The 13,535-nt window shown below is 35.3% G+C and overlaps 1 protein-coding gene across 4 annotated transcripts in view; it reads left to right on the top strand.

Annotated features, from left to right (window-relative positions):
* The window catches only part of ANKRD28 (ankyrin repeat domain 28), a 176,619-nt gene that overhangs the window by 109,953 nt on the left and 53,131 nt on the right, over positions 1–13,535 (top strand). For all 4 annotated transcript variants that reach the window (XM_045538353.1, XM_045538334.1, XM_045538343.1 and 1 more), the window contains exons 4-6: positions 3,095–3,165; positions 8,358–8,558; positions 10,189–10,276. In XM_045538353.1, the coding sequence (XP_045394309.1) occupies positions 3,095–3,165; positions 8,358–8,558; positions 10,189–10,276 (360 nt within the window). The remainder of the gene's footprint in view (positions 1–3,094; positions 3,166–8,357; positions 8,559–10,188; positions 10,277–13,535) is intronic.

Genomic DNA, 13,535 nt, shown 5'->3' on the forward strand with positions numbered 1-13,535 from the left:
TTGTTTGCACTTGAAACCAAATTCTTGGAATGTTTTCTATGACCACTTCTTTTATTGCCTCTTAAATATATTTTATTTTTTTGAATAGGCAATGTTTCAGTTTTGTTTAAAAATTACTTCTATAGTAAATATGTGTACATATATATAAATTTAAAGGTATGCAGCATTCAGTGAAATTGCCCCTCTACCCAGTCCCCCCCAGTGTACCCAATTTTCAGTATGCCTCACCACCAACACAAACATTAGGCACCCACTCTTATTAATGTCTGAGCATTCTTATTTTTTAAAGGACAAGGTCTCACTCTGTCACTCAGATTGGAGTGCAGTTATGCAATCGTAGCTCACTGTAACCTCAAAATCCTGTGCTCAAGTGATCCTCCCGCCTCAACCTCCCAAGTAGCTAGGATTATAGGTGTATGCCACAGTGCCTGACCTCCTCTAGGGTTTCTTTATGCATATAAAGCCAATATAGTAGTTCCCCCTTACCCAGGGCAGATATGTTCCAAGACCCCCAAGTGGATGCCTGCAACCTCAGTTAGTACCAAACCCTATATACCATGCATGAATTTCTTTTTCTTTCTTCACAATTTTGCAGATTTGTTCTCACTGTAGACCTTAGCAACTTCAGCACACACTTTCTTCCCTTATTAATCCGAGAACTTTCACCTTTTCACTTAAAGGAAATACTGTTTTCTTTTGGCACATTTGACATTCCAGCATCACTGCTCTTGTGCTTTGGGGCCATTATTACATAAAAGTAAAGTTAAGGGTTGCTTAACACCAGCACTATAATACCACGACAGTTGATCTGATAATCAGTATGGCTTCTAAGTAACTAATAGGCACGTAGTATATACTGGATATGATGGACAAAGGGATGATTCATGGCCTGGGTGAAGGGACCAAGATAGCACCACATTTTATCACACTACTCAGAAAGGCGAGCAGTTTAAAACTTAGGAATTTTTTATTTCTGGAATTTGCGTTTAATATTTTCGGACCATGGTTGAACAGGTAGGAAACCACAGAAAGTGAAACTGTGGATAAAGGAGGACTACTGTATGAAGATAGATACTTATTTCTTTTTTTCTGCATAAAACTAAAGTATATTATTTGTACAGTTATTGCTTTTTTTTTTTTACTTTGTATCAGATCTTTATCAGTACCTAGGGAGCCTCCTTTTTTTTTTTTTTTTTTTGTATTTGACAGCCACTTTCTATTCTCTTGTTAATACCTTGAATCAGACTTCTCAGGTTTCTTTGTGAGAGCTTCTTCTTTTTTGCCTTTGTTGATCCAGGATACTGTCTCTTCTGGGTGTCTGTGTTAATAGCCTTTGGGCCTTACTACCAGGGCTTGCCTGGCATATATATCTATCTGTATATGGATATATATATATGTGCATATAAATACAAACCTATAGAAAGAGGCACAGGGATTAAAGAGAACCATTGATGTTCTAAGCAGATAAATGGGAGAATGAAGGACCCTAGATTCTGTGTTGCCTCTTCATTATGTCTGGGGCTCCAGCATTCCAGCTGGTAAACATTTCAAATATTTGTACTATCTACCTTCTACCCCAAACAAATGCTGACGTTACTGCGGTCAGGCAAATCACCTTAGTCTCCACAGTGCCTGGTAGATAGTTGTCCAAATGAATATTACCATGCTCTCTAGCTGGTTCTTTATTTTGCTGACTTCCTTCCTTCGCCTAAAGCCTAGCTCTGAGCATTCTTGAAAGACTAGTTGGCTCTTGATTCTTTCGTTGTCCTCACTGCCACGGTCCGCAGAGAACATAGCAACTTTTAGAATTTCAGCTGCTACATTTGTGGATGTTTCCTACGTCCCCATTTCATTTATTTTCTCTTATGTTCAGGGCTTTTAAATCTGCCTCTAACACATCTGTGCTTTGTGTACTAGGTATATTTATTATGTGTTAATCTTTGTATCAAGGTATTATGAAATCTTTTTTATAGATGAAGAAACTTATGTTCAGAGGGATCACATAACTACTTAGGGACCTATAGCTAGTAATTTTTGGAGCCATAACTTGAAGTCATTGTACTTGACTATTCCCTGGACCCTCACACTCAAAACATAGAAATAATGTAAACATCAGAATGTATGAATTCTAGCCTTGGTTCTGCTGTAGTTGACTCTGATGTTGGGCTATTTGCAGTACCTACATTTCATCATCTAGAAAATAAGGAGTTAGTTAGGATTTGGGATATAAATCTAAGATTGTATATAGGACAGGACTTGTCAGCCAGTTCATCTATACTTCTAAGAGTTCTAAGAGCCAGGGCTGTTGCTTCTCTACTTAGATATACATGGAGTGATCCTACCATGCGCTACTTTTATTTGGTTGGGACTTTGGTACCAAACCAGTGGATTTACTTGGGAGATAGATTCACCTCCCCTCCAAATATGCAGTTTTTTGGTCTTACTAAATGAGTTTGTCCATTGACTCCATGATTTTTAAACAACTGTACAAAGTTGATTTGTATTTAAAAATTTTCCTTTTTTAAAAGTTAGGCATAACCCAGAAAGTTATATGGGTTGATTCATTTTTCTTATTTTTTTTCCTAAGTCTATTACCATGTATCCATGTTATACAACAACTATAGTACTAATGTATTTTTAATCATGGCTGCAGAACTATTTTGATATTATTATATTACTTTATGACATGATACATTTGTTAGTAAAGATTGTAATAAAGACTTTGGAATAGTCTACATTTTATCTCTGAGTAAATTCTTGTATTCATTTATTTAAGTATTTGAGCTTTTTAACATTCTAAAGTGGGGTCTGATTTTTACCTTGGATATGCTCTGTATAAAGGTGGCTTTTCTAGCCTTCATATAAAATGTTTATTTTATTTTTAATAGAAAGCTAATACTTTTATTGGATAATTACATCAATATAAAAGGATAATCTTGTTTTATAATTTAAGGATAATTTATTAGCAGAAAGTATAAAATAAAGTACTTTTTAAATTGTCATTTATCCAATTTGGATTACATATAACTATAGGAGATTTATTAAAAATATTTTATGTAAAATATTTCAATTTATTTTTTTCTTCTTGTTGCAGGAGCTAGAGTTAATGCCAAAGACAGCAAATGGTTGACACCTTTACACAGAGCAGTTGCATCTTGTAGTGAGGTATGAAATTTCTTTTAGTAAATATATTGTATATAAGAACATGAAATAAGTAGGCCTGTGTATGAGTCCATATTCAAATTATGTGTTTTCATAGTGGAAAAAGCTACTGAAATACCTAGACTGGTCATTTTACTTTAGAATTTGTACAAACCAAGTTAATTGTTCCATTTCTCCTTTCGTGTATAAAGCATCTTGGAGAGTCTAAAGTAGCAGAAAATAGAAAAAACACTACTTCTATTCCTTCTACAAGGGAATTATTTTTCTATCTTAATTCTTCTCAGGGCTTTACTGGTTCACAATAGCTTGTTGCAAAGATTCTGCTGATTGTGATCAAGAAATAATCTCATCAGTATATAAGATTAATTGAAATATTATTTAAACACTGAAATTAGTTTCAAAAACATTACTTGATTGTACATTTTACCAGTTCTAAATATAGAACCTTAAAATATGTGAGATGTCTTATACAGAAGAATACTTCCTTCTTGTTCACATCCCTGTATATTGTTTGCTAATCAAGAAAATGAACCTTTTTAGAGAATGTCCATTATTGCAAGCATTTTTATATTTTTCATATCTTCTAATCCTACACTTGATCTTAGCCAAAAGGCCGAGAAGCGGTCTCTTCTAATCCTAATGACATCTTTATAGGACAGATGAAACTATGTAATGATTCACCAGAAACTACTCAACTTGAATAGAGATAGAACAAAAACCTGGACCTTCTTTTTTTCTGTCATTTTACTGCCTTTATAAAATATATTGGGTGCTTTTCTAAAATGCTGTGTCCAAAGCACCCCTCTTACCTACTTTATTATAGTTAGTACTTGTTGCAAATTTTAAAAAATTAAAATATAAAAGTATGTGATTGTATAAGTTAATGTTAGTCCATTGTTTCTTCAATTGTCAAATTGTGAGAGACAAGAAAAGAATTCCCAGTGTTGCTACTGCTCCTTCTCTCCATCATGGGACTAGGTAGTTCTGGAGAAGGAACAGGAGCTCTAACTGGTGGGTGCCTCAGGAGAAACTAGGGGAGCTTCTGCCTCTTTGTCATTCTTTCTATTCATTGTGAACTACGTCTTGAACCTAGAACATGAGCTGGGCAAGTGAAGAGACGTAGAGGGGAAAAGTGGTTGGGAAAGATTATAATCCTTATGATGTGACAGAGGCAATCTGTTAGCTGTAGCCTCCTAGTTAGGAGGAGGATGGGTACACCTGAACATGCAACCCCTGGGTCCTTAATGTCCTATGGCTGATAAACTTAAGAGAATTTAAATTTGGAGACACTAGCTTCAGTTAACTAGTGCAGCTGGTTCAGTTAGCACCTGCAACTTTTTAGCTATATGGTGTTGGACAAATCTGGGAGTTATCATGAAAACTAAAACATATTTGCGAAAGTACTTTGAATTCTGAAATTCCATGATAATGCTGTTAATTCTGTGCTATTAATTCCATAAAGATGTATCTTTAAATACAAGCAGTTAGCTGGGTGCAGTGGCTAAGGCCTATAATCCCAGCAGTTTGAGAGGCTGAGGCGGGAGGATCACCTGAGGCTGGGAATTCAAGACCAGCCTGGGGAAAACATAGTGAGAGCACATCCCAAAAAAATAAGAAAAATGAGCTAGGCGTGGTGGTACACACCACACCTGTAGTCCCAGCTACTCAGGAGCCTGAAGCAGGAAGAAGATAGCTTGAGCCCAAGAGTTCGAGCCTTCAGGGAGCTGTGTTCACACCACTCTACTCCAGCCTGGGTGACAGCAAGACCTCATCTCTTAAAAAAATAAATACATACATACATGCAGTTAAAGAAGATAAACATTGCTATTTTTGGAACCTATTAATATTAGTCATATCTACCCATTTTTCAGTATGACCCTTGGAAATATGGCTCTTAAAATTAATGGAATTTTACCAGATTAAATCATTAGAAGATACATTTTGTATATGTAGAGGTTGTAAAACAGACCAAAAATTCTTAAAGAAAAATCGTTAGAAAGAGATGGCAAGTTTCACTAGATATGGAGCCTGAATCTAAGGGCAAGCTGTAGGTTAGAAAGCAGTAATACTAGTAAGTTTCTTAAGTCTGCTCTATAGCCTAAATTTCTAGGCTATGCAGTGTTGATACTCTTTTGCAATATTATGGGGAAGAGCTATAAAATGTGGCTGTTCCATGCAAATATAACTTGTATAAACAGGGTATCATTTTTCTTTTAGAAGGAAAATCTCATAATTAGCAAAACTGCTAGAAAACCTAGACTATACTTATTTCACTTAATAGAAAACATAGTTGAGGCCACAGAGAAATATGTAAAGAGATGGGTCTTTCAAAGGCAAAATTTTAGGTAGCTTTTGGTTTATGTTTTTGAGATCTATCATGGGAGAAGTAAACCCTATACAAGTTAATTGGAGTGACTATTTTCTAAATTCCCCCAAAGACATAATAGCTAACACAGTGGTAGATGTGTATGTAGGAGAGAAGTTAATTTATCAGACACAGTAATGCCTTAGGGCTTAATTCCCTCACTGAATCTGGGTTGAAAAAGACTGATTAATCTGGTTAAATATCCCAGATTCATTTCCTAACTCTCCTTCAGTGACATGGTTTACACACACCACATCCTACTAGTCACCTGCCTCAATCTATCTACACCACTCTGATTTGTGACTTACCATTCCTTAGAAGTAGTATACTGGCAGGGTACAGCGGCTGACGCCTGTAATCCTAGCACTCTGGGAGGCCGAGGCGGGAGGATTGCTTGAGCTCAGGAGTTCGAGACTCGCCTGAGCAAGAGCGAAACCCTGTCTCTACTGAAAATAGAAAGAATTAGCCGAGTGTGGTGGCACGCACCTATAGTCCCAGCTGCTTGGGAGGCTGAGGCAGGAGGATTGCTTGAGCCCAGGAGTTTGAGGTTGCTGTGAACTAGGCTGACACCATGGCACTCTACTCAGGGCAACAGAGTAAAACTCTGTCTCAAAAAAAAACAAAAAAGCAGTAGTATACAGAAATTATATTATCATGTGAGATGTTAGTGGTCCATCCAAACTTTATTTGTTTGCAAATATATTAGCCCTTCTTTTTCCTGTGCCTTGAGAGAGAGCTAGTACTGTGGAGTTTCTTTTAGATTGACTGCAAGATATTATTAAATATTCTTTGAGTATAATTGTTCAACCTTTTGTCATCACCCGCTATTTTATAATCTCATTTAAATTTGTGTCATGGAGTGTTTACTTAGCTTTTTTTTTCTAAAGCACACCAGCATTTTTTACACTCATCCTCTAATAACTGAAAAATTGGAATTAAAGTTATTATGGTAACATTTACTGTTAGTGAAACCATCTATGCCATTGGTTATTCCCACATTTTCTGTATGTTTATAATGTGCTGATAATATGATCTAGAATTAGACTAGGACATGACATCAGGTTTGTAGTTCTAGGAATTCACGTGTTCTTTTTAAATGTCTGCAGCCTTTAGAGATTTTCTTCAGTTTTCTCTGAATTTTCAAAGATCGCTGCTGTTATTATCTGACATGTATTAATATTACTCTGAGTAGGAAATAGGACCCAGGGTTCAAACTTTGATCTCTCTTGATATTCTAGAGCCTTAGTTGCTATGTTTACTACCTTTACTTACCATCTTGCTTTTTAGTGAAACAAAAGAATAGTCTTGATTTTCTTATTCTTCCTAATGGAACATAAATATTTCCCAAACTTTTCAGAAACTTTAACGTTTGCATTGTGAATTCCAGAGCAGGAATGAATAAGGCAAGGCTGGCATCTTATTCCTGAGTAATGTCATTTCACAGATGTACCACTGTTTGTTTATCCATTTTCCTATTGATGGCCATTTGCATTTCTGGTTTTTGGCTATTAGGAATAAAACTGCTATGAGCATTCATGGATGAATTTTTAAATTTCTTTTGGGTAACTGACTGGAGTGGAATTGTAGGGTCATATGCTTCCATATATCTTTGATTAGCTGGGTTACTCCATTACAGGCTCATAGATTACCGGACATCTCCCTAGTCTTTTGCCAAACCTATTAAATACTTGTGCTATTTCCCATATTTCAAACAGTTGTGATTACTTTTTAGTTTAAAGGCTTAAAAAGCTATGGATGATTCATGGCTAATAGTATTTTGTTGAATCTATAAATGTACTCTGCATATTTATAGCTATTTTTACTTTCTAATACTTTTCACATACATTAGTTTATCCTGCCTTATAGCATACTTGAGAAGAGTGGTGGGCAGGTAGTATTCCCCACCCCTTTTACAGATAAGAACACTGAGGGTATTTTTTATAAGACTTGAATAGTAGGCCTTATAAATAATACTATAGAATTGAGATGGAAACCCAGGGTTTGTTCTCAGTCTGGTCCTTTTCATTTTCATATGTAGGTTGTCATTCATCTACCAAAAAATAGTATTATCACTGTAAGGGGAAAATTATACTAAATTTAGTTCTGATTATATTATTTGATGTTGTTGGCATACTGAATTCCGTAGAATCTTTGCATGAGTCCAATTTATAGACATGGTAATGTGAGGTTTTCATCCTTCTGGGAGATAAATCCCTTTGGACAGTAAAACTCTTTTTCCTCCTCCCCACCTCCCTTCCACAAATTGGGCAGTAAAAGTTTTAAATTGCCTTAACTTTCCCACTAAGCAGCATTACAATAAATACTTTGTCTTTTTTTTTTTTTAGTTCACTAGATACTAGTGGTTTTTCATTTTGTAAAATATATCATGTATAATACTTTTGGAATTAGTATGTTTTTAATTTGTATATATTCAGTCCTTAAAACTGTTAAAGTATAAATTAATCGTATCTTGCTATCTCAAAAAACAAAATAAGAAGTGAATATATTTGAAGAATGTTTCTCAATATTTCTTCTTACACATTTAGATAGGAATTGCTTTTATTGGGAGGGTAGGGAAAGGGAATACTTTACAGGGTGGGTAAGGAAAAGGAATATTTTTTTCTTGATGTATCTTATATGACTCTGAGTACTGCCTTTACATTCAAAATATTTTGTTTTCTTAGGTAAATTCCTGCTTGTTTGTAGTAGGTTCTATCAGAACTTTTTATTTCCTTCATATATATATATATATATATATTTTTACATAGTATATGAATAATTTCTAAATCTGTTATCTCATTTGTATAACTTTTATCTTCATATGTTTTAGGAAGCAGTTCAGGTACTTCTGAAACATTCTGCAGATGTTAATGCTCGAGACAAAAACTGGCAAACCCCGTTACACATAGCTGCTGCTAATAAAGCTGTAAAGTGTGCCGAAGCTTTGGTACCTCTTCTGAGTAATGTAAATGTATCTGATCGAGCAGGGAGAACTGCATTACATCATGCAGCTTTCAGTGGACATGGTGAGGTAGGTGCCATTTAATTAGTGATTTTTCTCTTCTAACATCCATCCCTAGTGATTAATGAACTTGCCCTTTTTAGCCATTCATTAGTTCATGGTGAAAGCAAACAAATATCTATTATATCTTGCTAATTTTTGTCTAATTTTGCCTTTAGCAAACCCTCAGACATGTTTTTCATGATTTAACTTTCTCAAATTTAGAAATTTACTTAGTAGATGACTGCCCGTGCACTTAAAATTCATAGCCAACCTAGAGTGACAAAGGAGAACACTGCCAACTTAACACAACATAAAGAGTATTTTCTATAGTTGTAGAAAAAAATTATCTAGGAAAATAGAGCAATCTCACTCTTCTCCCAAAAGAATAGTAGCAAAGGAAGGCAGAGTTGGGAAAACATATTTTCTTATTGTTTATTATCAACATTTAGTCAAGAGAATTCTTCAGTGACAAAGCCATCAAAGAAAACAATTTAAGAAAATTAGTGTTTAGTTATCTTATACAACAAGCATTGCCTATGCTAGGTGTTGTCATAGTAAAGGTTGGGGTTTACGTGTACATAGAAGACTTAGGGAAGAACAAAGCAGAAGAACCTTTGAGGCCAACTTGTCTAATCCTTCACTTTTTTTGCAAACACAAAAACTCAAAGAGGTGAAGTGATATTCCCAAGATTCTGTGGCTAGGAGCTAGTGTTTTTTTTCATGGTATAGTAGGCCCCCCTTATCTACAGAGATACATTCCAAGACCCACAGTACATGCCTGAAATATCAGATAGTACCCAACCCTATATACATTTTTTTTCTATACATACATACCTACCTATGATAAAGTTTAACTTTAGGCATAGTAAGAGATAGATAACACCAATAATAAAATGGAACAATTATGGCAATATACTGTAATAAAAGTTAAGTGACTGTGGTATGTCTATGTATGTGTATCTCTCTCTCAAAATATCTTATTGTAATGGTGCTGTACTCACCTATTTTCACACCATGGTTGACCGTGGGTAATTGAAACCACAGAAAGTGAAACTGCAGATAAGAGGGGACTCTGTACTTCTCTGATTTTATGACATAAGGAATCCCTGTCTCCACTGCAGTTAAGGTCACAGATATCCCTATTTAAAATCTATAATGCCTTTTCCAGTGGAGAAACTGTTGTAAATATGGTTAGGCATTATTATTATTCTTGGTACATTATGAGGTAAGTAGCCTATTCAGTGACCTTCAGGTCTAATCGTACCTTAGATACTGTGTTGGTGGTTGAATTAAGTTTAGGACATTTTGAGATGAGAACACACTTTGCATTTCAATAACATTTTGGGCTACAAATAGGAATAAAACCTCTATTAAATATTCCAGTTTTAGACTTTCAGATTTGTACTTAGTTCATAAACTATCAGGACACAAAGTGGCATCTTAAAAAGATACCAGTGGTGCCTAACTTCAGTAATACCCACAGCTAACCCTTTTTTCATATTTTATCCTGTTATTATGTTAAATGGCTTTTAATATTTAGTCTAGCTCCTTCATTTCTACAAATGCAGACATGGAAAAATGAGTAGTTGTCACAAGTGGTATTAATAAACAATTCTACTTCAGAATTTTGGTGAAACTGTATTTACTTTTATTCCAGATGATCAAACTACTCTTGTCTAGAGGTGCCAATATTAATGCTTTTGACAAGAAAGATAGGCGTGCTATCCATTGGGCAGCATATATGGGTATGTACTTTTTTAATTTGCTTTTTGACATTATATATGAAAAATTGTTTTAGTTCTTGCTGTTTGCATAACATTTGTCTTTCAGGGTAGTATAAAGTTACACAGTATCTGAGTTTGCTACCCAGGTGAAACCAGCCTGATGGTGGGGGAGCTTTGGAGTACACTGGATCCAGTTCATCTAAAAGCTGTTTGAAATTAATTCTGTTTACCTATAAAGGGAGAGATATCCCAGACACAGGCCTAAGGTACATAATTTAGGATTGGTGTTTAGTAAAAGCCCATTCTCATACCCATCCTTGTTCTTATTTAAATATTAAGGTAGAAGTTATGAAGATACATTAAGGAGCCTTACAGTAATGTTACAGAAAGAATTTGAGGGTTGGAAAACAGGCTCTTCTGCTGTAACATGATATACATGTTCTTTAAAAATCTTATAGTCTGCAAAATTGTACTCTAAAACTAATAGAGCTCGTGGTAATAATAGGACTATGGTAGACTACCCAAAACCTATGCAACTGTGTGACAGGAGCACTAACAAAAACATTAATTGCTTCTTGAGATAACTTGGAGAGCCAGGGAGGCAGATCAGCCTATCAGGATATTTTAAAATACACAAAAGCAGCAGAGTAGAAATGCTGGCTTCTGGATGCTGGGACCAAGCAGATGAAAGTAGATCTCTAAACATGAAAGAAATACAACCTACCAGGGGTTTGTGGATTGCCTCTAATTGAGCTCCCAGAATAATTGTGTGTATCTCAGGGGGCCTAGAATGGTTTTGTTTCCCTGATCCACTAAGTGTTACTTTTCAGGCCTCTCAGTTGTGGTTGAAGAAAGCATTCTCTGTGTCTTGGACCTCACTACATATTTTCCTCCGTTGTGTGCTGCTATGACAGAATACTTGAGACTGGGTAATTTATAAAAAACAGGAATTTATTTCCTCACAGTTCAGGAGGCCAGGAAGTCCAAGATTAATGTACCAGCATCGCGTGAGGGGGCGAGAGGGAGCCAAACTCATCCTTTGTAAGGAGCCCACTCCTCAGATAATGGCATTAATCTGTTCGTGAGGGCAGAGTCTTCATGGCCTAATCACCTCTTAAAGGTCCCAACTCTTAACACTGTTGCCTTGAGTATTAAGTTTCCAACACATGAACTTTAGGCGACATATTTAAACCATAACACTGCCTATTTAATTTTTGAGCATAACCATTCAGAGATTCATAATTGTCCTTTTCCTTCCCTTAAGCATGGAAAAAGGTGAGTATTGACACACAACTTTTTAAAACTGTTCATTCAAGGGATACAGGATTAAGGAGTTAAACCTATGAAAGTAGAAAGATATTGACTGGTCACTGATCTTATAGACAAGCCTGAAGTCTAGGCCATTGTCACCTCTATGTTTTATTCAGAGAATTCATCAGTATCAGTATAAGAGACATTAGGGATTACATGTAGTCTCATAATCTATTTCTCACAGTCTTTCTTAATAACCCTGGCCTTTTTCCATCACCTGGTTGAGGCTCCCTTAATTTTCTCTTAGGCCCTACCTCTTAGGCTTGAATTCTCTGTCAGTGTTCTTTAGTCCCACCTCTTCCCCAAATGAATTGATCATTTTCTTCTCCCCACCCTGTGCTTGCTCCTGCCATCAACCTTCATTGAAATCTCTTTACATATTCATCTTTTCTGCTGCTCTCAATACTTCTAGCAATATCCATCCAAGTTCTGCCTCAAATTACCTTAACTGTGATGACTTGGACATAGAGGTACTGAATAAATATTAATTACCATGATTAACAAGCCATCACAGTATGTCTTGAAACAGTGCCTAATTTGAGTGGACGTGAGATGATGTTTTTTTCCCCTCCTCCTTTCCTTGAAAACTTACAAATTCTAAACATAGCTCATTTTACTTTTCTTACGCATTCATGAACAAAAGAAAAATGGAAGGAATTTTCCAGATTTCTGAAGGATAGTTATTACATTTATCCAATTCACATTGCATGGACATAATTTTTAAGAGGATGTCATCATTGACTCCTGAATAATGTATGCCAAACATGTTTGATAGATGCCATGCTAAAAATTGACCTAGATGAATTAAATGAAATCTAGTCCCCTTGGTCACATCATTCTGTAAATCGCTAAAGAAGACATACTTGTTTCTGCCAGGATTTACCTAGCTGGAATGATATCATTTATTTTACTCTAGAACTCTTATCTTTTTTCTTTTAAATAAGTCACCTCCAAACTGCATATGGGAAGGCCCCTTCTTCATATTTTTGATGGTCAATTAAAGGGATTTATCCATATTTCTGAAATGTGCTCAAATATTTGTCACATAGCCCCTTTTAAAATAGGGCGTTTTCAATGTTAGGAAACATTATTCTGCCTGGAATCTGCTAGTTTATACAAACAATCAACATGATCTGCACTTTTTACTTAGAATGATATGTTGGTTTTAAACAGTTAATCTAATGTTTGTATATGTGCTTTCTAGTCTTAAACATCAAGAGAACTTAGTTTCCTTTTGGCTATTAGTGAATAATATGCACTTGCTCTGTTTAAAAAGCTGTATTTATGTATGAGCCTCTTGGGCTTATAAGTCCTAATTGTCACTGCATTACTCTAAATCCAAATAGCTGTCCTTTTTGAAGCCATAGATAGGTATGTGTAGTGAGAGATCTTTTGTACCAGTTAATACTGTTATACTATAGTCACATTTAATTTGGTACCTTATGATTTGATAAATAGCCTTTTTGGTTTTTTTCTAGAAACATAGTAGTAGATGTTTCTTTTTCGTATTGAGATGGGGGAAAGAAGCTGAAAATATCCACTTTAATTGATAATTTGTATATAAACAACTAAATCTGTCTGAATCTTTATGTATCTTGCAGTATCCTGGCTTAATTTTTTCAAGGGAGGGGTCCTCTGTTTGAAAGCTTTGTTTTATAGTTTATTAACTTTATATACTCATTCTCTTTGAAGGAATTTTAAAAAATAGCATCACAAGCAATTTATTTAATGGAACAAATATATATTGTGTATTTGTTTTGTATGTAGCGCTGCTCTTGGCCCTATGGAATATACCAAGAAGTAGAATATACAACCTTTTGAAGGGATATAATATATTTGAGAAGTTAATACATAAAGAGTAATTAAAGGGTTAGTAACTAATGATTCAATTTAAGAAACATCACAAGGTTTATAGAGCTTCTAGGGAAGAGAAGTGACTGGGTTGCTGTGGGAAGACGGGGTCTAACAT

Source organism: Lemur catta, chromosome 1 (genome assembly GCF_020740605.2).
Source record: "Lemur catta isolate mLemCat1 chromosome 1, mLemCat1.pri, whole genome shotgun sequence".
Taxonomy (NCBI): domain Eukaryota; kingdom Metazoa; phylum Chordata; class Mammalia; order Primates; family Lemuridae; genus Lemur; species Lemur catta.